Genomic DNA, 26,692 nt, shown 5'->3' with positions numbered 1-26,692 from the left:
AAGGAACAAAAATCAGACTGATGCAAAACTCAGGTTGGCCACACCATGTGAACTTAGGGACTTTGAGAGCACTTTTACATTTTTCACAAGGTGTGGTCCGAATAAGTTTTTAATCTGTCTTATATTTTTGTATTTACAGTGAAAATAATATTTCTCACCTGCTGAACAGAGTGGATTTTATATGTACAACATGTTGTACGACAGAAAGCTTTGGTGTTGTACGCACGCTGCTCAAAACAAGTGCTGTAGACCATTCCAGTCCATCTTTCCTACCGTATGCATGAGTTTTCATTGAAAAGTGGGTCCTTGGTTTGGTTAATCCAGGCCATTGGTGTGTTGTTTCCCACCGTAGATGGGCTATAATCTTAGGGTGTGCTTCATTCCTAGTGGGAATAACAGGGCAATGGTCTAGTTTACATGACTATGTGGGCCCCACTACCTTAAATTGATAATGCTCTACGGACCACCTGTTATACTATTCGTCTTTACTTCAACGAGTTTGTCTGTTGCTCGAAGCTACCTCCCCGTTTCCTCGATAACGACCCTGTTCTCTGCTGAGGTTGCGGGTCATTTTGTAATGGTCTAGCCCGTTTTATGCGATGAGATTTATCATGGTTTGGGAGATTAAATAAGATTTCTCTTGTTGGAATTTTCAACCCTGAGGTTATTCAAAGATTTCTCTTGTTGGAATTTTCAACCCTGAGGTTATTCAAAGATTTCTCTTGTTGGAATTTTCAACCCTGAGGTTATTCAATTCATTTCCTTTTGAGGTAGACTGATTGTTTTTACCATTGTTTTGTGGGACATTGATAGGATCTTTCGATTTTGAAGAACTTTTTGGATTTTCCATCATATAAATATGTTGGATTGTTGATGCATGATTAGAAGTTTATCATCTATAGTTCAGACAAAAAAAAAGTATTTATATGACAAATCTTTAATTTCCTTGACTTTTAAGTTCATCATCCTCCTCGATCAGCACCATCATTATTATTTTTATACAAAGCAGGAGAGATTTCACTGAACCAAGACCGAAAGATACACATGGCTCAAGGGAGAACATCTGCCAAACCTTCCAAGAACCATAGCCCAGACCCTAAAACCCTGGACAAGTATAATCTATACATGCATGCCTATGCTCTTTGCTCTGCTGAGTGGAAATTCACAACACCCAACTTATCTACAGAGAGTTTTCCTTTCACCCTTCTCGAAAAGTCCACCGGTTTTGTAAAAATCTGGTTGGGATAATTATAGCTCTCCAATCGAACCAGACAGTCCACAACTTAATTTCTTGGCCTGTAAATGTGATGAACCTCCACATTAACTTGACCAATGCTTTGCTTGATCAGTCTCCACAAGTATCAAACGTGGACCTCACATGTGAAAGTGTAGATGGAAGGAGGATGAGAGGAGATGATTTCTCTCTTCTTTTTCTGTTCATTCTCTTTTTTCCCTTGCTCTCTTAGTGATGATGCCAAGGGAGGCTGAATGTACTAGGCTCTCTCTACCTACTCTAGTAGATAATCTATTTATAAGGAGCTACATGTAGGCCATTTTTCATATTGACGGGAGTGAAAATATCCTATAGTCCATTTAATTGAAAATTTTCTACATAATAATATGGACTTTTCTAGATCTTAATATGAAAAATCCAAGTTATTATAGCTTGAATGCAGTTGATGCCATGCAATTTTATTATGCGAAGCAGGTAGGGGGTTGAAAAGGAAATGGATGTGGCACAATGCTAATGCGAGTTTGGATGAGGTGGATTAGAGTTTGGTGATTGGGTGGATGAGTTTGTCACAAGGGTAAACTTGCATCATTAGATTGGTATTTCAGTGGCTCAGATGTCTAAAGGCTAGGCTTGGCTAAGTGGACTTGGATTGGAACTCATTTCCTGCTACTCTTTTTCTCCTTGGTGGAGGAATGGAAGGGGAGATGTGAAGGCGATGTGTGGATGATTACTAGAGGAGATGGGATTGCGAGATCTCTTGATGCTTAGAATGGGAGAGGATGGGGTTATTTATAGCCTCCGGGCCGATTTTCTAATAATTGTCAGGAACTCAAGGATGAAAAGTCTCCTAAGGCTAAGATTTGAAATCGCCATGTACCGAAATTTTGAAGATTGGATTTGTAGGTAAAAGGATAACCCTCTCCCACACATTTATGGTTGCACTTAGAGAAACCCTACATGCTTTACACCCCCTTTTGCCAAAGCAGGAGAGCTGTCACATGGTTGGTGGTACCACATGGAGTGCCTCTTGCGTTCATAGGGGGGGTTCGTAGGTGGTGTATAGGTCTTTGGGTCCGGTGTGCTTGCTTTGCGGTAGTCCTACATGTGAACGGGCCTAGGTTTAGACTTATCTTGGGCTTGGTTTGGCACTACGATTGGGTCTAATTTTGGGCAGGTATTTGGGTTGAATTGGTTGGGCTTGGCTGAGTTACCTAGGTTGAGTTTATTGGATTTGAGTTGAATGTTTTGAGTTGATTGAGTTGCATTGACTGAGTTTGATTTGAATGGGTTGAGTCTGGTCAGCTTATTAGCGTTGGGTGGGGTGTCTACAGGCGGTTGATGTTAAAAATCAAAAAACTATTGGCCATTGGCTGATGTCAAAGGAAAATGGTCAATACAAACTATATTAAAGTTGAATTGACCAATCGGACAACATTAAAGATGGGAGACCTTATTAGTCTACAATTGAAGATCAACAATTGGATTGGAATAATGCTGATGATGAACAATTTGAATGGTGGATATTAGAGATTAATAATTTAATTAGATATGTATCAAAGAAGAACAGTTAATTTGGTCAAAAGATAAATTATTATGGGATTGGTCTAATATTGAAGATCAGCAGTTTGTTTCAGTCAATATTAAGCTTCAACAATTAGATTTAACCAATGTCAAAGATGAACAGTCTTTAGACTGAAATCATAGGTGAATGACCTAATTGAGCCGATGATCAACATGACATTATTGGGTATTGATGATCAATGTCTGATATTAAAGATGAACAGTCAATTGGACCCAATCCAACCGCTCGTATTCAATATCAAACTGTTGATCATCAATGTCAACCCAATCCAACTATTCATATATATCTAACACAGATCCAATTAGATTTTCCATCCTTAATATCAGTCTAACCGAACCACTAATCATCAATATTGGCTACTCAGCCTGGTCATCTTTGATATTAGTCTAACCGTGATCAGGGTCGTTCATCTTTAAGATCACTCATGTTAGACCATCTATAGATCCGAAATTGGTCCAATTGAGCCATTTATTTTCAATATTAGATTCCAAATTTTGACAAAATTGGATTGTTTATCTTCATTTTTAGGCTATTTGATATTCAATTTGGTCTAATCAGATCATTCATCTCCAATTACAACACAATCACACTATAGATCTTCATTTTTAGAATAACTGGACCATTCATGTTTGATATCGGCCAGATCCTCTTTAGTATCATCTGAAGTAATCCATTCATCTTTTAGACATCTATCCAATTGGGTCATTGATTTTGAATAGGGTCCAATTAGATCATTGATTTTTAGTTTCATTTGAATTGAGTCATTGGTTTTGGCATTAGTCCAATTGGATGATTTATTTTCAATATCTGTCCAATTGGACCATTCATCTCCAATTTCAACTTAATTAAACCATTCATCTTTAATATTAGTCAAATCAAGTTATTGGTTTTGGACTGATTATATAGTTTGTTTTTAGTATATGGCTTATGTAACTTTATCGGTTCAATTGGACCCTTGATTTCAATAGTGGCCCAATTAGACTAACAATCTTGTGAGCACGCTCATATGAACTAAAGTTGCTGTGGCTTGGACTTGGACTCCATCACGTAGAACACACGGAGAAAGAAGGATGCCTTGGAGGCTAGACGTTGTTCTCATGTGACAGCGCTATTTTTGAAAGTTAGTCGAGCAACGTGACACACATGTAGCCATGTTCTGTTCAGAAATTGACAGGGATAGAGGAATCTCTTCTTCTAGTGCCCCCTTGATGTATTTATTATACATCCACGCCGTCCATCAATTTTACGGTATCATTTTTCAATTCAAAGATCCTACGTGGACATAATATAGGAAACAGTGTTGATGGAACACCCCACCATCCATAATGTTTATTCAATGGTCAATCACCACAGTTTCTCGTGGTATGGTCCACTTGAGACTTTGGGTCCACTTTGATATATGTATTATATATCCATGCTGTCCATCTTTTACCAGGTGAACCATATCATATGAAACAGTGGTGATTGTCCATTAATGGGCCACAAAAGCTTTGGATCAAGCTGATATTTGTTTTTTTTTTTTTTTTTCCTTTCATTATGGTTTGTGACCTTATCAACCGGTTTGATGCAAATAAACAATATTACCTAAACGTTAAAATGTACCCTAGGAAGTTTTTAACGGTAGAGAATTCAATCGACCACTGTTTACTATTGTATGGTCCACGTCAGATTTGGATCTGCTTCATTGTTTAGCTCATGCCCTAAAATGATCCGGAAAACGGGTGGACGGCGTGGATATAGAATATATGCATCAAGGTGGGCCCACGTAAGGACCGCACCATGTTGGGTGTGGCCGGGGGACGCCGATTGCGTCATACACCCGCCCGTCCGGGCTCTATGGGGCCCGCCGTGATGTAAATGTTTTATCCACGCCATTCATCGTTTTTCTTATATCATTTTAAAGCATGAACCAAAAATGGAGTCAGGTTCAGGGCGTAAGTGAGCCACAAAGTAGGTATTGAACATCCACCATTAAAAACTTCTCGGGAGCTGGAGAAGTTATAAGCTGATATTTGTATTTTCGCTTCATCCACGTCTGCATGACCTTATTAATAGGTTGGATGGTAAAAAATCATCACGGTGGCCCTTAAAAAGGTTTCAACTGTGTGTGTCATTATCACTGCAGCTTCCTTTGATGTGGTCCACGGGAGCTGTGGATATGCTTCATTTTCTGTCTCATGATTTAAAATGATATGAGAAAAGCAATGAACGGCCTGGATAAAATACTTACATCACGGTGGGCCCCACAGAGCCCCACGCCCTTGGTTGAGGCCGCACCTAATCCACTCCCTTAAAATGAGACAATCACAACTCAAACTTTATTCATTATAAAAATTAAAAAAAAAAAAAAAAAAAAAGAAGAAAAAGTAAAGGACAGAAATGCCCTTAAATATTCTAGAACAAGTGCAGGCACGACTGAATGGTCGCACGTACACGCACATGTATCATATACACACGTACAACCCCTATACCACAGAATCCTCCGATCTTTCTCTTATCTCAGTGCTCATAATCCAAGGAGGAAGAAGAGGCTTTTAGCTATATAACTATATATCTTTGGATACTTTGATAAGAGCCTTTCCACCGACGCTCGAATCCAACCTCCCATTCGACAGAGGTAGCTTCTTCTTCCAGCAATTACCGTTTCTGAAAATAGCAACCGCGCAGAAACAATCACTCAAGCAGAACTCACCACACTTCTCTTCGCTTATCGGACTATACAGTTCGAAGTCAGACAACGGCCAATCCGTATCAACCATCTCCCTCAATTCGAACCGAGCTTCCGCACCCAAACTGCAGCTTTGCGAAACGAAGTCCTGTTTACATCCACTGAATGTGTTATTCGGATCCAAGAAAGAATACCCGGGCGGGCATAAACAAATAGGCCTCTCTTCATCATCCATCTTGCAATAGCTGTTAAACCCGCAAGCTCCACTGCCTAGATCCGATGTAATGGCGGTGCAAAGGTTGCGAGGTTCAAAAGACACCGCAGACCAGGACCCGGACCCGGACCCGGTCTTTGGGTAGACGTATTGCCTAAGAACACCGTCGAAATCGAGTGTTGCCCTTTCGTAGAAATCATTTGTCTGTGCGATGTTTGGATTGTGGAAGGAGAGTTTGAAACCCAGCTGAGAATCGCTGACCCAGTAAGCATTGTAACGGTATTCAGTGGGAAGATTTACAAGATAAAACACAAGATTTCCGTCTGCCCGTAAAAGAAGCCGGAATCTTCCTTTCGAGTACTCTGTCTTCGTTAGACGAGAAGAAAGCTCGCTGCGGAAACGCAATTTCTGCGAAGGTAAGATGGTGTCGGTGGGCACGTCGAAGCTCTGCCATAAAATGGCAGAGTCTTTGCTCGTGAGGACGAAATTCCCAGTGTCAAGCATGGCAGCAGAGGTTACAGAACCGTTGGTGGGTTCTGCTCTCCATATCACACGGCCTTGAGAGTCAGTGAGAACGAGCTGTCCGTCGGTTGTCAGCTCGACCTTCGATCCTCCCTGCACTGGAGAATCTCCATTCGCTGTCCAAACTATAGTTTTTTCGGGTATTTTATCGAACCAGATTGAGAGCAAGAAGCGGTCTCTGCTTGGGAGGCGGTAGAATCCGAATGCGAATTCCCCAGAAGGTGAAACCCATGAAGGATTTTCTTCGTTGGTGGAGAGAGAAGAGCCCAAGCTTATGTTACCGGGAGTTTGGGCGGTGACGGTGGAAAGCGGGAGAAGTACAAGCAAGAGGCAGAGAGAATGAGAAGCAGAAGCCATTGATAGAATTATGGGTTTTTCACTTACTTTTTTTCTCACTAGAATCAGAGGCAGAATGCCGAACTGAAATCTTTTTTACAAGAAGAGACGAAGATTTCATGGAAAAGATGAGATTGAGAGCTCCAGCTGCATTTGGGAACTGAAAGAGCTTGCCACTTGCCAGACATCATCTCAATTTACACTGCTTGTTTTATAGCAGCATGTAAGTAGGGTTGTTAATGGGCCGGGCCTGGGGTACGACTCGACCCCGGGTTATGAACTTTTCAGGCCGGGGCCGCTCTTTCAAATCTGAGCCTAGCCCATTGACACCTAGAGCTGTACACAAACCGAGTTAGCTCGCTCGACTTGGCTCGACTCAAAAAAGCTCGAGTCTACTTGGTTCAAAACTGAGTTCGAGCCAAGTCGAGCTGATTTTTTTAGCTTGAAAAAAATTCGAGCCCAGTTTGAGTTTGCCCAAGCTTGACTTGACTTGGATTGAACCCCAACTCAAATTGAACTTAGATTGAACCAGTTTGGTGACTCCCTTATTTTGATATACCTGTTAGTCAGCAAGTGTTTGATCAAATAATTCAATGAAGTGTCGGCTGATAACAAAGAAAGTATAGATATAAAACAAATACTTCGTATTTTGATTTTTATGTTGACTACTAAGTGTTCAATGAAATACCTGTGAATCGATGCTGTAGTTTTACATTCCGTGAGAAATTGTAAGTGCACTTCATGTGTTTGAAAAAATGCCGCTGAAGTTAGATCTTGGCTTGAACTTGGCTTGAACTGGGCCGAGCTGTTGACCAAACTGACCCGAGCTATCCAGTCAGGCTCAAAGACCAAGTCAAGCCAAGTTCAAGCTGGGGTCATCTAGTGGCTGAGCTGAGTCTGGTTGTGCCAAGCTCGATAGGGTTACACTTGTGTACAACTCTAAATGATTCACCAAGAGGTGAGGCAGTTTTTTCCCCTGCTTTCTCCATCATTCTATAAATAGACGTTGAGCTTTGATATTCTTGCCGGGCATGATGAATGATGCACAAGCACTGAGAAATTGCATTCTTCACTTCATATGATCTAGAAAATATAATTCATAATGAACGAATATCTTCACGGCTCGATATCCAATGGATGGCCAAAAACAGTTCTGACTCTTTCTTCTTCAACTCAACATTAGAATTTTTCGTAAACGCTGATCAAAACTATTGAATTAGTATTATTTATGTTTATAACCTACCTATGGTGTTGCATGACTTGTGTCACGTCCCAAAATTCGGGTACAAAGTGTGTACCCTTAGACCCGAGTTTCGGTTCGTAACTTATACACAAAGTGTACTAATTTAATTCTTTAATCAGTTTAATCGCATATGATAATTACATTCAATATAAGGTCCACCATAATCTCAATCACACATACATAATACTTAGCATCAATCAACTAAGCATGTATAAATCTTGACAACCCTTAAAATAAAATAAACCTTAAAATCATTCATTTATTATACCATTATACTATAATGATGTTTATTCCATACTAACATTTTTTCAAAGAAATAAATTTAAGTAATTTCTTAAAATTTCAAAATAAATACCAATATGCATTATACGTTAATCAAACTATGCTAACAAATAAGCCACATAATTAGAAATGATCTAATGCTGTCACTTCATCTTCAGATAAGTATGGCCACGTTTCACATGAGTCGTGTTCAGGTATGGTAGATCCTTTCGGTTCTTACGCCACATCATCTGCTAATGACTCCTTTGTACGGTTTTTCCATCAATAGAAATGTAAGTTGGTCAGGCTTAATGATATAACCTAACATATTTCATAAGCATAGTAATTAACATAATACAACAATACATGTACAATGATATAAATGTAAAATGGTGTATGAACGCATCAGATGGGATGATCGTCCATCTGCTTGGGTTAGAGGTCGTCAAACCGCATCCACTCGTTAGGTAGGCTTTCACCTTTCGGTAGGCTTGGGCATAGCCCGCATCTGGTAATGCTCTACCAGGATCGATATTTCTTCCAAGGAGGGCCCCTAAGATCGACCATACATTATGCAATGCAATGAATGATGAATGATATGTAAATACATATTTTTCATATTTGGCATAGTTGTCTTGATCAGAATATTCACATATGAATTTAGCGTACAATTATCATATCAAAATACTCAAACCAGTAAATTAATCCAACAATTTCAAAAGATTTATTTTAATTTTAATGAATTATGAGACAAGTTGGGTCACTCACCTAAGTTTGGTAGTATTGACTCTGCAATATAATTAGGTTGATTTGAATTCCGAGGTCCTATCAATTATATCAACGAGATTATTATTCATTTATTTATATTACATGATGAGGCTCACCTTTAATTAACATCCTAGGTGGTCAAATCCAAAATAATCAAATAATTAAAATTTTTATTCTATCTTTTATCTCTTTTTTAAGATTATAAAATTTAATGAAAATTACTTGATCAGGGTGGCCTATTGGATGGTCAGATCATTTAAATTCTTGAGGTCTTGTCATGTTTTGTCTTTATGCATTGGATGAATGGTGTGGATCTAAGCACACATACACCAATGGCTCATCTCGACCTTCTATGCCAAGTGATACCAACACTTGTACAAAATATCTAAGATTCCTTTATTAAACACTTCTAGATCTAACTAATGTAGCCCATCTGATAATTAGATTGATCTGAATTTTAACCTTAAGGATCATATGATTCGTATAGATCTAATCTAATTTGATCAAATGCACACCAACTACAATTATATAATTTTAGATTTCCCTCACCTTCTACCCATAATTTAATACAATGAACATGTGAACAATCCACACCATTCATTGCATACTCCGAATCAAATTATATTAAATATATAAAAAATACTAAAAGGAAGATGATATACATACCCGATCTGAGCACTCTAAAATTCTTTTTCTCCCTTTTTCTGTTATTGCAGGTAGCCTTTTTGTTAATAGTTAAATTTGACTACAACTTTTTGTACGACGGAGTGTTTGAATCTTGAGAGATGCGGAAAGGGTTAGAGGTATATTTAAAGTATACGGTTTAAGATGAGAGATAAAATTAATTTAAAAATAAATATAAAATAAAGATAAGATAAAATATCTTTTATTTTTATTGTTATTATTATTAGTAGTAAATTTTCATGGCCCTTACAACTTAGATGGTTAAGCACTTACATTTTGCAAGTGCCTGCGTATGATCCCTTACACTATTACAGAGTTGCAAATCTTTCCTTATGTTTCTGGATTCCATATCTGCTATCTAATTTCAAATATTTGACCTTTGACTACATGAAAGGTTGAAAAGACCTTATCGCGGGCAAGGGTTTTGATTGTATTTGAGCCGCCCTATCACATTACCATCCGGTGGCCGGTTTCCACCCCTGGTTTCATCCTAAAATGATATGGACCGTTCACGGTCTCATGACTACCATTTAGAATTTATATTCTTAAAATCATGGTTCAATGATGATCTGACCTTTGAATCTTGAATTTGAATACGAGCCATTAAATATCCATTTTCATGCAAAGTCCCCAGTTCAACAAATGCTTCTTACGATCGCTCCGTAGCAGACGGTCCAAAATATGAATGGTACAGATCATCATTTAAGATGCACTCGTGGATGAAAAATTGTCCCTGAACCTATGGCAGTGTACCCGACTACCACTACACCCCGTGAAACCCCGCAGGAAGCTACGAGATGGCCGCATCCTTGTCGTTTTATGGCAATTTTGGCGGCTGCACTTACAGATATGTTTGGATAAGATTTTTGGATAACCAGATAGAGGGATAGAAGACGTATTACGTGGTGCTGTTTATTTTAACCCTTTTTTATTTTATTTGTCAAGCAAATCATATTTCTTAATGTAATTTGTATTTTCCCAGCTTGCCAGTAATTTCAGTTGTACTCCGAGTTTACACTCGCATGCCCCGCTTAGTTCATCCATCAAATTAGAGTTCTTCAGCTGTCTTTCGAAGGATTTTTTTTCATTTCATTTCATTTGTATAATCATATGAGGACGAACTACATCCTCTAAATATCTCTTAATTTAGTTTATGTATTGAGTAATTGATGAAATAGATAACTGATCTCTTTAGATCTTAGTCATACACTACACATGACTATCTTAGCGCCTAGGGTCATTGTTGTTCAGTTCAAATTTAAACCGCAATTTCAATTCTAGCAGACTTGCTTACCCATTGCATACACAAGGTGAACAAGAATGACCACAGTATCGTCACTATATGTAAAAAGGTGGCTTTTAACTATTAGATTACAACTTAAATGATGAGCTTCTCTTGAAAAAGCTGATTGCATCCTGACCCTGCCAAGACAGAAATCAGTCCAAGGCCAGGCCGTGTGGGGTCACCTTGATGTATGGGTTTCTTCCACGTTGCTTATTCAGTCTTTTTTCGTATCATTTTAGGGTGCTTTTGGGTATGAGCCTCAAAATGAGCCAGACCCAAGGCTCTAGTGGACCACAATCTAGTGGGGGTTCACTGCGCTACACGAATACTGTCCAAAGAGGCCGCTCGGCCAAATAGGAACTTTTGAGGCCTATGAATGGATGGAAATTAGTATCATGCAGTGGAAGAGACATTCCAGAGTTTTAGTCTGGGACCGAAAGTGTACAGTACCTAAAGCCCCTAATGGGCCCACAAAATGTATATGTGGAATCCACTCCGTCAATCAGGTGAGAAACCTTATGTTTACACTGCGTGGAAGAGATCAGCCTCATAAAAAAAAAAAAAAAAAAACTCAGACATGCCACTTGTAAAATTGCTCCTAAGACCTCCAAGTTCATGGGGGCCTGCAGAGTTTTGGATCTGGCTGATTTTTATATACTGATTTCATCCTCGTGAGTTACACGTGATGAACGGGTTTCGTGATGATAGAGTATGGTGGCCACACATGCAGTCCTATGGTTGTCGTCTCCATCCCTATTGTTCCCTGTGGTGTGCCCCACATTAGTTGTGCTTTTGGATAATTTTTCGCCCCAGGGCCTAGCATAAAGGAGTTCATCTGATGGACGGAGTGGATTACATACAGACAATATGGTGGGCACACAGAACTTGATTGTTGTACTCGTTGCGTGAAACACGTGGTGCAGAGGATTCCGCTGCTTTCGTAAGGCGGTGGGACCCACCTAGCACATGCATTCAATTGTGTCCAAGGCCCGGATGATTATATGATCCATTCAATCCAAATCCAACCTAAATCTTGACCGCAAATACCCACGTGTTTTTGAAAGTTGCGCGGTTCTAGAGAAACCACCGACTACAGACATTTTAATCGGACCAAAGTCTCTACAACACTTGTCCGCAGATCGTAAAACAGCCGTCCTGCTCTGCGTGTGAAATCCACACCGTCCATCAAGTTTTCCTTACCATGTTTATTTAAGAATCAACTCTGTAAAAGACTCAGGTAGACCACATCATAGAAAATTGTAAAATCAATATTTAAACCTCTAAGTTCATGCAGTATGGCCCACGTTAGTGTTGGATCAGGCTCAAATTTTCACTAGCTGTTCATCCTGGTGAGGCACACCTGATGGATGGATTGGATAAAATATACAATCCAAGGAGTGCCGGGTGGAGAACCCACGGTTGACACATCTCCTCTCTCTTGTTCCTGTAGTGTGGCCCACATCTATAGTTTGTTCCGATGAATTTTGACAGAAAGAACTCAAATGGATGGGCGCACCAGATGTACGGTGTAGATGTCACAACACAGTACGTTGGCCTACAGAGCAATGTTGTCGTATGGTATTCCCGACCACAACATGAGTTGTACAGGATTCCGGTCCGTTTTAATCCGAAAATTATCTTTGACCCCAGACTGTCGATGTGGACGGGAATCCGTTCCATTACTCGTTGTGCCCAGCGGCTACGGGACCAGCGTTGTCAGTGGGCCGGGCTCGCGCCTGAATAATCAGGTCATATTGCAGGCCTGGCCGAAACGGTAAAAATACAAGAGCAAGAGTTCAGTGTCAATGGCCCAGGCTCGGGTTTGAAAGAGCGGCTCGAAGGCCCAGCCCGAAAAGTTCATAACCCGGGGTCGAGTCGTACCCCAGGCCCGGCCCATTAACAACCTTACTTACCTGCTGCTATAAAACAAGCAGTGTAAATTGAGATGATGTCTGGCAAGTGGCAAGCTCTTTCAGTTCCCAAATGCAGCTGGAGCTCTCAATCTCATCTTTTCTATGAAATCTTCGTCTCTTCTTGTAAAAAAGATTTCAGTTCGGCATTCTGCCTCTGATTCTAGTGAGAAAAAAAGTAAGTGAAAAACCCATAATTCTATCAATGGCTTCTGCTTCTCATTCTCTCTGCCTCTTGCTTGTACTTCTCCCGCTTTCCACCGTCACCGCCCAAACTCCCGGTAACATAAGCTTGGGCTCTTCTCTCTCCACCAACGACGAAAATCGTTCATGGGTTTCACCTTCTGGGGAATTCGCATTCGGATTCTACCGCCTCCCAAGCACAGACCGCTTCTTGCTCTCAATCTGGTTCGATAAAATACCCGAAAAAACTATAGTTTGGACAGCGAATGGAGATTCTCCAGTGCAGGGAGGATCGAAGGTCGAGCTGACAACCGACGGCCAGCTCGTTCTCACTGACTCTCAAGGCCGTGTGATATGGAGAGCAGAACCCACCAACGGTTCTGTAACCTCTGCTGCCATGCTTGACACTGGGAATTTCGTCCTTACGAGCAAAGACTCTGCCATTTTATGGCAGAGCTTCGACGTGCCCACCGACACCATCTTACCTTCGCAGAAATTGCGTTTCCGCAGCGAGCTTTCTTCTCGTCTAACGAAGACAGAGTACTCGAAAGGAAGATTCCGGCTTCTTTTACGGGCAGACGGAAATCTTGTATTTTATCTTGTAAATCTTCCCACTGAATACCGTTACAATGCTTACTGGGTCAGCGATTCTCAGCTGGGTTTCAAACTCTCCTTCCACAATCCAAACATCGCCCAGACAAATGATTTCTACCAAAGGACAACATTCGATTTCGACGGTGTTCTTAGGCAATACGTCTACCCAAAGACCGGGTCCGGGTCCGGGTCCTGGTCTGCGGTGTCTTTTGAACCTCGCAACCTTTGCACCGCCATTACATCGGATCTAGGCAGTGGAGCTTGCGGGTTTAACAGCTATTGCAAGATGGATGATGAAGAGAGGCCTATTTGTTTATGCCCGCCCGGGTATTCTTTCTTGGATCCGAATAACACATTCAGTGGATGTAAACAGGACTTCGTTTCGCAAAGCTGCAGTTTGGGTGCGGAAGCTCGGTTCGAATTGAGGGAGATGGTTGATACGGATTGGCCGTTGTCTGACTTCGAACTGTATAGTCCGATAAGCGAAGAGAAGTGTGGTGAGTTCTGCTTGAGTGATTGTTTCTGCGCGGTTGCTATTTTCAGAAACGGTAATTGCTGGAAGAAGAAGCTACCTCTGTCGAATGGGAAGTTGGATTCGAGCGTCGGTGGAAAGGCTCTGATCAAAGTATCCAAAGATATATAGTTATATAGCTAAAAGCCTCTTCTTCCTCCTTGGATTATGAGCAATGAGATAAGAGAAAGATCGGAGGATTCTGTGGTATAGGGGTTGTACGTGTGTATATGATACATGTGCGTGTACGTGCGACCATTCAGTCGTGCCTGCACTTGTTTTAGAATATTTAAGGGCATTTCTGTCCTTTAATCTCTCTCTTTTTTTTTTTCTTTTCTTTTTTAATGAATAAAGTTTTAGTAGTGTGATTGTCTTATTTAAGGGAGCGGATTAGGTGCGGCTCCGGCCACACCCAACATGGCACGGTTCTTACGTGGGCCCACCTTGATGCATATATTCCATATCCACGCAGTCCACCCATTTTTCCGGATCATTTTAGGCCTTGACCTAAAAAGTGAAGCAGATCCAAATCTCACGTAGACTATACCCCAGGAAACGGTGGTCGATTGAATGCTCTACCGTTAAAAACTTCCTAGGGCCCAATGTAACGTTTCGGTAACGTTTAGTCGCATCAAGCTTGTTGATAAGGTGACATGATACTTGATGAAAGTTTTTTTTTTTTTTTAAAAAAAAACAAATATCAGCTTCATCCAAAGCTTTTGTGGCCCATCAATGGACAATCACCACTGTTTCATATCATATGGTTCACCTGATAAGGGATGGACGGCATCGATATAGAATACATATATCAAAATAGATATATGGGCTCAAAATCTCCAGTGGACCAAACCATGGGAAACTTTGGCGATTGACCATTAAATAAACATTAAGGAAATATTATAGAAGGTGGGGCGTTCCATCAACACTGTTTCCTATATTATCTCCACGTAAGATGTGGATCTTTGAATTAAAAAACTGATCCCGTAAAATAGATGGAAGGCGTGGACGTATAATACATACATCGAGGTTGGCCCGAGGTAAGGGCGGTGCCCTAAACTCTAAACCATAAACCCTAAACCCTAAGCCTTAAATTGTCTTTAATGAGGCCATGGCGCACCTAATCCACTTCCCTCTATTAGACACTACTCATTTCTCCCCAGAGGTGTACACGAGTAGATCGAGTCGCTGGACTTGGATTGGCCACTAATTGACCCAAGCTTGAACTCAGCGCAACTCGATCCTTGAGCCTGATTGGCAAGCTCGGCTCGATTCGGTCAGCAGCTCAAGTTCGAGCCGAGATCGAGTCAAGATCGAGCCAAGTTCACCTGTGTAGCATTTCCACAAGCACATAAACTGCACCTTCAAAATCTCACTATGTAAAATGGCAGCAACAGTTTTGCAGGTATTTCATCAAACACCTTGTAGGTAACATTAAAATAAATAAAAAAACATATTTGTTTCATATATATATATATATATATATATATATATATATATATATATATATATATATATATATATATATATATTGTTAGCTTGTTAGTACACACACCACTGTGTGCTCACACTTCAGTGTTAGCCACCCCCACTAGGGAATCGATGCCAAGACCTCAGAGGTATCTTTCACTCAGTCTACCACTTGAGCTATGGATCAAGGTTTTACATATATGTGTGTGTGTATGTGTGTGCACGCGCAAGCTGACACTTCGTTGAATCATTTCATCAAAAACTTGGTGAGCAACATTAATATCAAAGTAAACGAGTCACTAACTGGTTCGATCCAAGTTCAATTCGAGCTGGGGTTCAATTCGAGTCGAGCTGAGCTTTGCCAAGCTTACACCTGGTTCGAAATTTTTTCTAGCTCAAAAAATTAGCTCGAACTCGATTTCAAATTGAGTCAAATCAAGCTTTTTCGAGTCAAGTCGACTGAGCTAACCAAGCTAAACCGGTTCATGTATAGCCCTAAGCAAGACTGACGCAGGGATGAACGTGATGAGGATAACTACTCCGAATCCACGGAGCTTCTCTAGACTCCTCACAGAGACTTCTCAAATCCACGAGAAAAGAAAACAGAAAAATAGAAATAAATTCTAAGAAATTCGAAATTGATTAATTGATGACTAAAAAAGAGTTCACAACCCTTTAAATAGGGGTACCAAGCAATGAGAAAGAAATCAGAATCAAACTACAACTAAAACTCCTAGAATCTGCGACTTACTATAAATAGTACACTTACTATTTATAGACGGTCGTGATGTCTACTAGTGCACAAGGTTTTCGGCCAAAAATAGTAAGTGTCCTATTTAGCTCCACCAAACCGTTCCCTTAATTATTCTAAGCTCTTTTCACGTTGGACGCAACTCTTAAAGCCTGACGGATGAAGAGTTATAATCAAACTAAAACTTACTATTTATAGTAAAAATGAAATTAAAGCAGAGAAATGTCCGTCGATCCAGGGATTTTTCGCAATTCCGGGCTGCGCGCGCAACCTGGCATAGCAGGATTGGTTAGCTAAAGTAGCTCGTTCTACCCCAAAATCATATATTTTATATCAGGTAACTCATTCCGGATTGCGAGATATGCCCGATCTAAGGTCTGACGGTCCGGATCACTTCTATCGTCGACCGGGCCTTTTCTGATCCATCTTGGCCATGAAACTGTCTACGACCCGCTCTACATCAAAGACCTACCCAAAGCTCAAGTGACCATACCACGTGAAATAGTGTAGAATAATGATTTCCACCTATGAAACCTTCCTATGGTCTACACTGATGTTTATTTATCATCCAATTTGTTCATAAGATCATAAAGGCATGGATGAAGAGAAAACACAAACATCAACTTGATCCAAAACTTCTGTGATCTTCAAGAATTTTTTTAATGGTAGAAGTTTAATCACACTATTTCCTGTGGTGTGGTCCATTTAAGCTTTGGATATGCTTCTGTTGTGAGCTCAAGCTTTAAAATTATCTTTTAAAATGGATGAACAGAGTGGATAAAATAAATAAATAAAGGTAGACCCCACAGAGTTTGCTCAGTATGCTAGGGTACTAAGTTAGTTAGTACGCAATCCGCTTCCCCGGGCCCTGCGGTTGACAACACTAGACCCTGGGGAAGTTATTTGATACTCTGGCTGCTTATGATGGTTGATATGCTGTGTTTTAGCATGCGATGACTTATATCAAATTGGTTGTAGACACCCCACACAGGAATGTTTCAACGGTAGAAAGCTCTTTCCCTAGTTTTCCCTCTCGTATGTCCCACTTCACTTGAGTTTTGGATACACCTCATTTTTAGCTGCATGTCCTATAATGGAAAGGATTGGCTACGGACTCTGCCACTAGCCGATAGCTATTGGTCAGTGCCCCTACCATGATGTATGTGTTTCATCCATTTCATTCACCCATTCTTCCAAATCATTTTATAGTATGAGCCCAAAAAATGAGGTTACTCTAAATCTCAAGTGGACCGCACAGTGTAGATTGAACGCCCACCATTAAAAACTTCTAGGGGCCACAAAAGTTTTGGATCAAGCTGATATATATTTTCCTCCTCATCCAAGTCTATAAAACCTAATCAACAGGTTAGATGTAAAATAACCATTACAGTGGGCATCAGGAGGTTTTTCATGACGGACATTCAATTCACTACTATTTTCCCATGATGCGGTCTACCTGATTTAGATCTACCTCACTTTTGGGATCAAGCTCTAAAATTATCTTTCAAAATGGATGGATGGTGTGGATAAAAAACATACATCATGGTAGGGTCCACATAGCAGGGAACCGATCTCAGGCTGACCGGTTTCACTCAAAAGTGTGCTGGTCCAATCACAGGCCTGGCGGGCTATATTTCGAGCCTGGCGTTGATTCACCAGCTCTGCGACCAATTTGCCCCAGCATCTATTTAAAAGGCCCCATTGCGATCATAGAAGGGGGGCAATCATACGATGGGAGCAGCGAGTACAAGCAGTCCAAAGACACTAAAGAATTCAGAAAAAGGGAAATATTGTAGGAGATGCGTTCGAACTGAAATCGACTCTGCGTTCGATTTGAAGTTGACTCTGCAGTGAGTTCGATCCAAATTCTCTCTGTTATCCCTGGGGAAGTCTTCCTTATACTCCTTTAATTGAGAAGTTAAAAGTGGAGTAAGACCCAAGTCAATGAATAAGGTCCAAACTAGAGACATGCGACCATCTCTTTTATTAAAAGAAGAAGAAGAGGGTAGATATTTTCTTTTCTCTCTCTTATCTGGAATCAAATTGTATTTAACTTTACCCATTCCCTACACACTAAGAACATTTATGTCACTCATGTTTTTTTTTTTTTTTTTCTTTAGTTGTTTTAGCATCTCGCATACTCGGGCCCTAAAAAAGCCTGCGAATATGGCTTAACTTGTATATTTCCTTTACTTTGGTATTGTTGTGTTCTTGTACTTACTTTGCCTACCCTAGCCCTGTAACCTAGTAATGTAGAGCGGGTTATCGACAATTTCATGGACAAGATGGATCAGAAAAGGCCTGGTCGACGACTGAAGTGATCTGGATTGTCGGACCTTAGATTGGGCATATCTCACAATCCAAAATGAGTTATGGGGCACAAAATACATGATTTTGGGGTAGAATGAGCTACTTTAGCCGGATTTGCAAAATACCCTTGGATTGACGGTCGTTTCCCTATTTTAATTTCATTTTTACTATAAATGGTAAGTTTTAGTCTAATTATAACTCTTCATCCGTCGGGCTTTAGGAGTTGCATCCAATGTGAAAAGAGCTTAGAATAATTAGGAGAACGGTTTGGTGAAGCCAAATAGGACACTTACTATTTTTGGCCAAAAACCTTGTGTACTTGTAGACATTATGACCGTCTATAAATAGTAAGTTCACGATTAATTATAGTTAGTTGCGAATTCTAGAAGTTTTAGTTGTAGTTTGCTTTTGATTTCTCTCTCATTGTTTACTATCCCTATTTAAAGGGTTGTGAACTCGTTTATTTCATTCATTAATCAATTTCAAATTTTATAGAATTTATTTTTTATTTTGCTTACTTTCTTTCTCGTGGATTCGAGAAGCCTCTGTGAGGAGTCTAGAGAAATTCCGTGGATTTGGAATTGTTATCCCCTTGAGAAAGATGGTGCTCGACCTCATCACGTTCATCCCTGTGTCACCTAGCGTAGTATGGCTCACGTAATAACGGAAGTTCCCTAAATCCTTTAAAAAAATAATTAAAATAAAAAATCGCATACCCCCATAAAGTAGAGGTTGTGCATTACATGAACAGAAAATGGCACCTAACCCACTCATTTTCCATAACCGAGGCCTTTTACCGAGATTCCACAGTATATACCACATATGAGTCACTTAAATCGAGAATTCTACAAAAAATTTGTTTTTCTAACAAATTCTGAAGACCAAAGGCCTTGTTTTGGCTAGTGGAAACTCTAAAACACTCCAAATATCCAAGTGTGCCATTCTACCTACCTTGGAAATGCATCATACAACCAAGGAAATAAAAATAAGCCAAACTAACCATTCACACATCGGGCATCACACCGGAAAAGTGCATGCACGCACAAGGTGGCATTCACATGGACTAAATTTTAAAACTTTAGTGTCCCCAAGTTCAAGTCCAAAAATTAGATTGGTTGCACAATCCTAATCCATGGACACTTGATTTTCCATCAAATACATATCGACAACTCAAATAATTAAGTAAATGCAAGTTTTAGTTTATGAAACTTATAAACCTGTATACATAAATTGGATAGTCTAATTTAAATTTTGCATATGCCACTATGCAATTTCTAAGTAATTTATAAGTGCCTATGTATCATCAATCACACTGCTAAAAAATCGAAGTTTTCGCTATGCAGTATAAATGAACAGGTAATGTCCATCAAAACTGCCATAGAATAAATAGGTAGTGTAAAAAAGGTCTGAAACATTAGCGCGACAAGCATGAAATTGAACGGGGCAAACTGAAAATTGAGCGGGACAAACTATAAATTCAGCTATGCAAGCAAACATTAAATCAAGTGAGCGTAGCATGATATTGAGCTGGACAAACGATATTTCGAGTGAGCATAGCATGATATTGAGCCGGGCAAACATTAAATCGAGCGAACATAATATGATATTCTGACGCAGGGATGAACGTGATGACGATAACTACTCCGAATCCATGGAGCTTCTCTGAACTCCTCACAGAGACTTCTCGAATCCATGAGGAAAGAAAGCAGAAAATAGAAATAAATTCTAATAAATTCGAAGTTGATTAATGAATAATTAAAAACGAGTTCACAACCCTTTAAATAAAGGTACCAAGCAATGGGAAAGAAATTAGAATCAAACTACAACTCAAACTCCTAGAATCCGCAACTTACTATAAATAGTAAACTTACTATTTATAGACGGTCGTGATGTCTACTAGTGCGCAAGGTTTTCGGCCAAAAATAGTAAGTGTCCTATTTGGCTTCACCAAACCGTTCTCCTAATTATTCTAAGCTCTTTTCACGTTGGGCGCAACTCCTAAAGCCCGATGGATGAAGAGTTATAATCAAACTAAAACTTACTATTTATAGTAAAAACAAAATTAAAACAGGAAAACGACCGTCGATCCAGGGGTTTTTCGCAATTCCGGGCTGCGCAACCTGGCGTAGCGGGGTTGGTTGGCTAAAGTAGCTCGTTCTACCCCAAAATCATATATTTTACGTCAGATAACTCATTCCGGATTGCGAGATAGGCCCGATCTAAGGTCCAATGGTTCGGATCACTTTTGTCGTCGACCGGGCCTTCCTCGATCCATCTTGGCAATGAAACTGTCCGCAACCCGCTCTACATTAGTATCCATATGATACTATCCACTCACATTGACCATTGCAAGGGAACATGGAAGGCAAGCACGGTAGTGCATTGCATGCACCCCTGACAGGCCAAGCCACTCACATTGACCATTGCAAGGGAACATGGAAGGCAATGGAATTGTAATCAACGTGCTAAATTCACAATAGATGTCGTTCACTTGTACACATATTTAATCAGAATGTCACGTGTAAACAGAGTATATGGATGGATGGCATGGATAAACTTATGTATCAATGTGGGATCCACATGTGTAGTGGATTTCAAAATCCACAGAAATCTTGCATGGGACAATTGCAATTCCATGGGACCAAATGCAATTCTATTCCACCTAATCCCAACCTTTTTCATCCTCCCTAAATATGAATGAAATTTGCATGGATCAAATGCAATTCTATTCCACTTAATCCCATCTAATACACTGCGGCAAACGTCCCATGGAGCAGCACCTGGATTAGCAAAACCATTGCCGCAAGGGCAGTTCTAGGAACCGGTTCCGCAGGGAACTGATCTCAGGCTGACCGGTTTCACTCAAAAGTGTGCTGGCCCAATGACGGGCCTAGCAGACTATATTTCTGGCCTGGAGTTGATTCACCGGCTCTGCAACCGATTCGCCCTAGCATCCATTTAAAAGGCCCCATTGCGATCATAGAAGGGGGGCAATCATACGATGGGAGCAGCGAGTACAAGCAGTCCAAAGACACTAAAGAATTCAGAAAAAGGGAAATATTGTAGGAGATGCGTTCGAACTGAAATCGACTCTGCGTTCGATTTGAAGTTGACTCTGCAGTGAGTTCGATCCAAATTCTCTCTGTTATCCCTGGGGAAGTCTTCCCTATACTCCTTTAATTGAGAAGTTAAAAGTGGAGTAAGACCCAAGTCAATGAATAAGGTCCAAACTACAGACATGCGACCATCTCTTTTATTAAAAGAAGAAGAAGAGGGTAGATATTTTCTTTTCTCTCTCTTATCTGGAATCAAATTGTATTTAACTTTACCCATTCCCTACACACTAAGAACATTTATGTCACTCATGTTTTTTGTTTTTTTTTTTTTTCTTTAGTTGTTTTAGCATCTCGCATACTCAGGCCCTAAAAAAGCCTGCGAATATGGCTTAACTTGTATATTTCCTTTACTTTGGTATTGTTGTGTTCTTGTACTTACTTTGCCTACCCTAGCCCTGTAACCTAGTAATGTAGAGCGGGTTATCGACAATTTCATGGACAAGATGGATCAGAAAAGGCCCGGTCGACGACTGAAGTGATCTGGACCGTCGGACCTTAGATGTAAAGTATATGATTTTGGGGTAGAACGAGCTACTTTAGCCAACTAACCTAGCTATGCTGGGTTGCGTAAGCCGGATTTGCGAAATACCCCTGGATTGACGGTCGTTTCCCTATTTTAAATCCGTTTTTACTATAAATAATAAGTTTTAGTTTGATTATAACTCTTCATCCATCGGGCTATAGGAGTTGTTACCAACGTGAAAAGCGCTTAAAATAATTAGGAGAACGGTCGGGTGAAGCCAAATAAGACACTTACTATTTTAGCCGAAAACCTTGCGCATTAGTAGACATCACGACTGTCTATAGATATTAAGTTTACTATTTATAGGAGGTGAATTCTATGAGTTTTAGTTGTAGTTTGCTTTTGATTTCTCTCTCATTGTTTAGTATCCCTATTTAAAGGCTTGTGAACTCATTTATTTCATTCATTAATCAATTTCAAATTTTATAGAATTTATTTTTTATTTTGCTTACTTTCTTTCTCGTGGATTCGAGAAGCCTCTGTGAGGAGTCTAGAGAAATTCCGTGGATTTGGAATTGTTATCCCCTTGAGAAAGATGGTGCTCGACCTCATCACGTTCATCCCTGCGTCACCTAGCGTAGTATGGCTCACGTAATAACGGAAGTTCCCTAAATCCTTTTAAAAAATAATTAAAATAAAAAATCGCATACCCCCATAAAGTAGAGGTTGTGCATTACATGAACAGAAAATGGCACCTAACCCATTCATTTTCCATAACCGAGGCCTTTTACCTAGATTCCACAGTATATACCACATATGAGTCACTTAAATCGAGAATTCTACAAAAAATTTGTTTTTCTAACAAATTCTGCAGACCGAAGGCCTTTTTTGGCTAGTGGAAACTCTAAAACACTCCAAATATCCAAGTGTGCCATTCTACCTACCTTGGAAATGCATCATACAACCAAGGAAATAAAAATAAGCCAAACTAACCATTCACACATCGGGCATCACACCGGAAAAGTGCATGCATGCACAAGGTGGCATTCACATGGACTAAATTTTAAAACTTTAGTGTCCCCAAGTTCAAGTCCAAAAATTAGATTGGTTGCACAATCCTAATCCATGGACACTTGATTTTCCATCAAATACATATCGACAACTCAAATAATTAAGTAAATGCATGTTTTAGTTTATGAAACTTATAAACCTGTATACATAAATTGGATAGTCTAATTTAAATTTTGCATATGCCACTATGCAATTTCTAAGTAATTTATAAGTGCCTATGTATCATCAATCACACTGCTAAAAAATCGAAGTTTTCGCTATGCAGTATAAATGAACAGGTAATGTCCATCAAAACTGCCATAGAATAAATAGGTAGTGTAAAAAAGGAGATAGTTTTAATTTTTTTATAGGACTATATTATAATCCTTTAATACATTCATAGAACTCCTTGTAGATAAATAAGGCCTCTTATAATTTTCAAAACAATCAATATTCAATCCTCATAGTTGTTTGTGAAAGAGTATTTATATATTTATATGCCTTTCTAGAAAGCCAAGAAATGCACATATGATCCTAATAATCAATTACTTGTAATATTAATCATTTATTTTAATAAACATTTAAAAAAAGAAAGAAAAAAAAGAGTAGAATATCCTTAAATCCCATCACAACCATAAAGTCTTCAGTAAATTGGCCATACATACACTACAATGGGCCCTACACTCAACCATGAGCTTATTCCTATTTATTTCACCCGTTACAATGGGAATGTAAAGGAAATATATCATCATTACGATTTTACTACCACCAAGCTAAACGTAGGAATCATCAGTCACATGCAAATGTATTCCAGAAACGGATAAAGAAATTCATAATCATTGCACTTTTTCATGCCATTATCGAAAAAAATCAAATCCAAACATCACATCATGTATTTTTTATAATATTTTTACATTAGAATAATGTAAAAATTCCATCATTACGATTTTATCGCCAATAAATGAAACACAGGAATTGATGATCAAATGCAGATGCTGCCAGGAGACGGGTAAAGTAATTTGTAATTGTTGCATATTTTCTTTAGGGTCTGTTTATTTATCCTATTATTACATTAATATAAATAAAATGAGCAATAATTATAAATTACTTTTGTCTATTAAAAATAATTACATTTGAAAGAAATTGTGGTAATTTTACATTGATTGATTTATCTATCATAAATTATATATAATAATGACAATTTTATATTACTTAAATGCTATATTACCATCAAATTAAGCTGATGTTGGTGTTTACATTAGAGTTTTTTTTTACAATACTTACATAAAAAGTGCAATGGTTACAAATTACTCATTTGCTGAATCTATTTGCATTTGAATGACCATTCTTTTGTTTGATTTGGTACTGATAAAATAGTAATGATAACATAATTACTTAATATTACTAGGCAAATGGGCAAACAAATAGGCCCTTACATTACCATAACCACTGCATGGAGAAGAGATGAATTATAAAATACTCGAGCATTGTGTGTATAATGATTGATATGTTGGAACATATGGCTATCAATGGCCTCACTCCATAATAGCTCTCTCATTCAAAAACGAATGAAAACCCTCCCCTCCCGTCTCATAATGGATACAATAAACGCATAAAAATAACTTTTCTAATAGTAATGTAAGATCTCAAAGAAGCTACAATCCGAAACTCCATGAAAGAGGATAGCTATTAATGGATTTGATGGATGCAAACACATATAAACAGGATAAGTATTAGAGGCTATTCCTTTTGTGGTGAGAAATACTTCTACCAGCAATTCATCCCTAAATGGTTGTGCAAATTCTCCTCCATGAATTTCATTGGTATCAAAGCCAATAGTAGAAATCTTCTTCTCAAACTATGATTGTTGAAATAAAACTAAAACAATTGTTCACCTCTTGTAAAGATTTGACGAGAAGATTTCGATACAAAATCTCGATTCTAAATTGTATTTAAAATTTTTGCAAGGAAATATTCTTCCTCATATTTTTTTCATTTTCATTTGCATGAAAAACCCTAGTTTTGAGTCTGAAAGTAGGCAAAACCCTAGCTGTCTCTATTTCAAGCATAAAAATGGACAAAATCCCCATTCTCTATCTCATTTTATTAAAAGGTTTTGTTGAATGTGATTTAGATCAAGGATAGATATTATATAAATATTGCTCCAGGCATCACATTCATTGTCATCTATTCATAAAAACATTCATAAGACATACTAACAACATTATCACTTTCTTATAAGAGAAACAAGAGCACACGCATTTAGAAGGCTTTTATTGATATCTAGATCTTATTACATTTCTGGCCGAGATCTACCAAAAGTCTTTAATTACATTCCAAGGAGAATCACATTTGTTCTAAGGTAAAATATAAGGAATAAATAAATAACTAATTAAAATAAACTTATAATTTGCAAGGAAAATGAAGTAATCCAAATACATAAGGGTCAATGAAACTATATCAAGTGAAGTCATTGAAATGCAATTGAGAGGAATTATTTAATACAAGACCAATAAAGAAGAAATCCAAAAAATAAAAATAAAAAACCAGAATTATATGGTTCAATGATATTGCATATTTCGCGGTACGCCAACTCCACAAAAGAAAGCAGTGAGCTTATATTAAGATAAAGCACATATATATTTTCAGGTTATATAACCTCCGTTGATAGGTATATCATAATGAAATAGAAAGCCTTGAGATATATATGAGATGCATTATGATGCGTACGAGTATGAAATGATAAGCATTGATATCAATTAGAGCTATGCAGTCAAATAAAGTAACTACTACTATAGTAATTGGATAGTGATGTAATTAATGAATTACTTAGCTAATGAAGAAGTTATTTAGGAAGCTATTTAGCCATTTTAAATGGATAACTCATTCTATGAAAGGAGAATTAATTACTTAGGAGTTTAATCTCTCTAACAATAATTAATAAGGAGACCTTTTGAAAGAAAATAGAAGAGAATCGAATGTAATAAAGAAATTCCAAACTGAGTTTACAGGGCCACACTAGATAAATGGTGACCCGCACTAGATGAGTAATGACCTGCACTAAGTAAATTGTAACACGCACTAAATGAATAGTGACCCGCATTAAATGAGTAGTGACCCACACAAGATAAATAGTAACCCACAATAAGTGAATTGAGACAGCACTAGATGAATAGTAAGCCACATTAAGTGAATAGTAAGGCCCGCTGAGTGAATAGTAAGTTGCGGGGCTATCAAGGAGTTAGGGCGGCGGTGCTAGTAATTTAGACAGCCTCACGGTGTCTAAGGGCCAGCTGAAGGGTAGGGGTGGTAATCCCCTCAACTAGGCTTGAGAAAATGGTGCACTGTACTAGCTGGGAGAAGAAAGACTTTCTCAAAAAAGGTCCAAGTCTTGAAATGAATTCCAATTTAGTAGTTTAGAAGGGAATCCTGAGCATGGAAAGTTGATATGGCATGATGATGTGGCAGTTTGATCTATGTGGTAGGAAGGTCTGCACTAGAGCGGTGACTACCTATAACATAGCAAAATTGTGAGAATAA

At 38.9% G+C, this 26,692-nt stretch overlaps 2 protein-coding genes across 2 annotated transcripts; one reads left to right on the top strand and one right to left on the bottom strand.

Moving 5' to 3' along the window:
• Positions 1 to 5,362: 5,362 nt before the first annotated feature.
• LOC131249694 (G-type lectin S-receptor-like serine/threonine-protein kinase LECRK1) lies at positions 5,363 to 6,577 on the bottom strand. The gene has a single exon (XM_058250472.1). It carries the CDS (start codon positions 6,575 to 6,577, stop codon positions 5,363 to 5,365), a length of 1,215 nt encoding a protein of 404 aa, XP_058106455.1.
• A 6,335-nt stretch (positions 6,578 to 12,912) lies between these two features.
• Positions 12,913 to 14,127, top strand: LOC131249684 (G-type lectin S-receptor-like serine/threonine-protein kinase LECRK1). Its single transcript, XM_058250463.1, has one exon. The coding sequence runs from the start codon at positions 12,913 to 12,915 to the stop codon at positions 14,125 to 14,127; it is 1,215 nt and encodes a 404-aa protein (XP_058106446.1).
• Positions 14,128 to 26,692: the final 12,565 nt, after the last annotated feature.

This window comes from Magnolia sinica, chromosome 1 (genome assembly GCF_029962835.1).
Source record: "Magnolia sinica isolate HGM2019 chromosome 1, MsV1, whole genome shotgun sequence".
NCBI classification, from domain to species: Eukaryota; Viridiplantae; Streptophyta; class Magnoliopsida; order Magnoliales; family Magnoliaceae; genus Magnolia; species Magnolia sinica.
The sequence above is the reverse complement of the archived record's forward strand: the minus strand, read 5'-3'. Positions and strand labels throughout refer to the sequence as shown.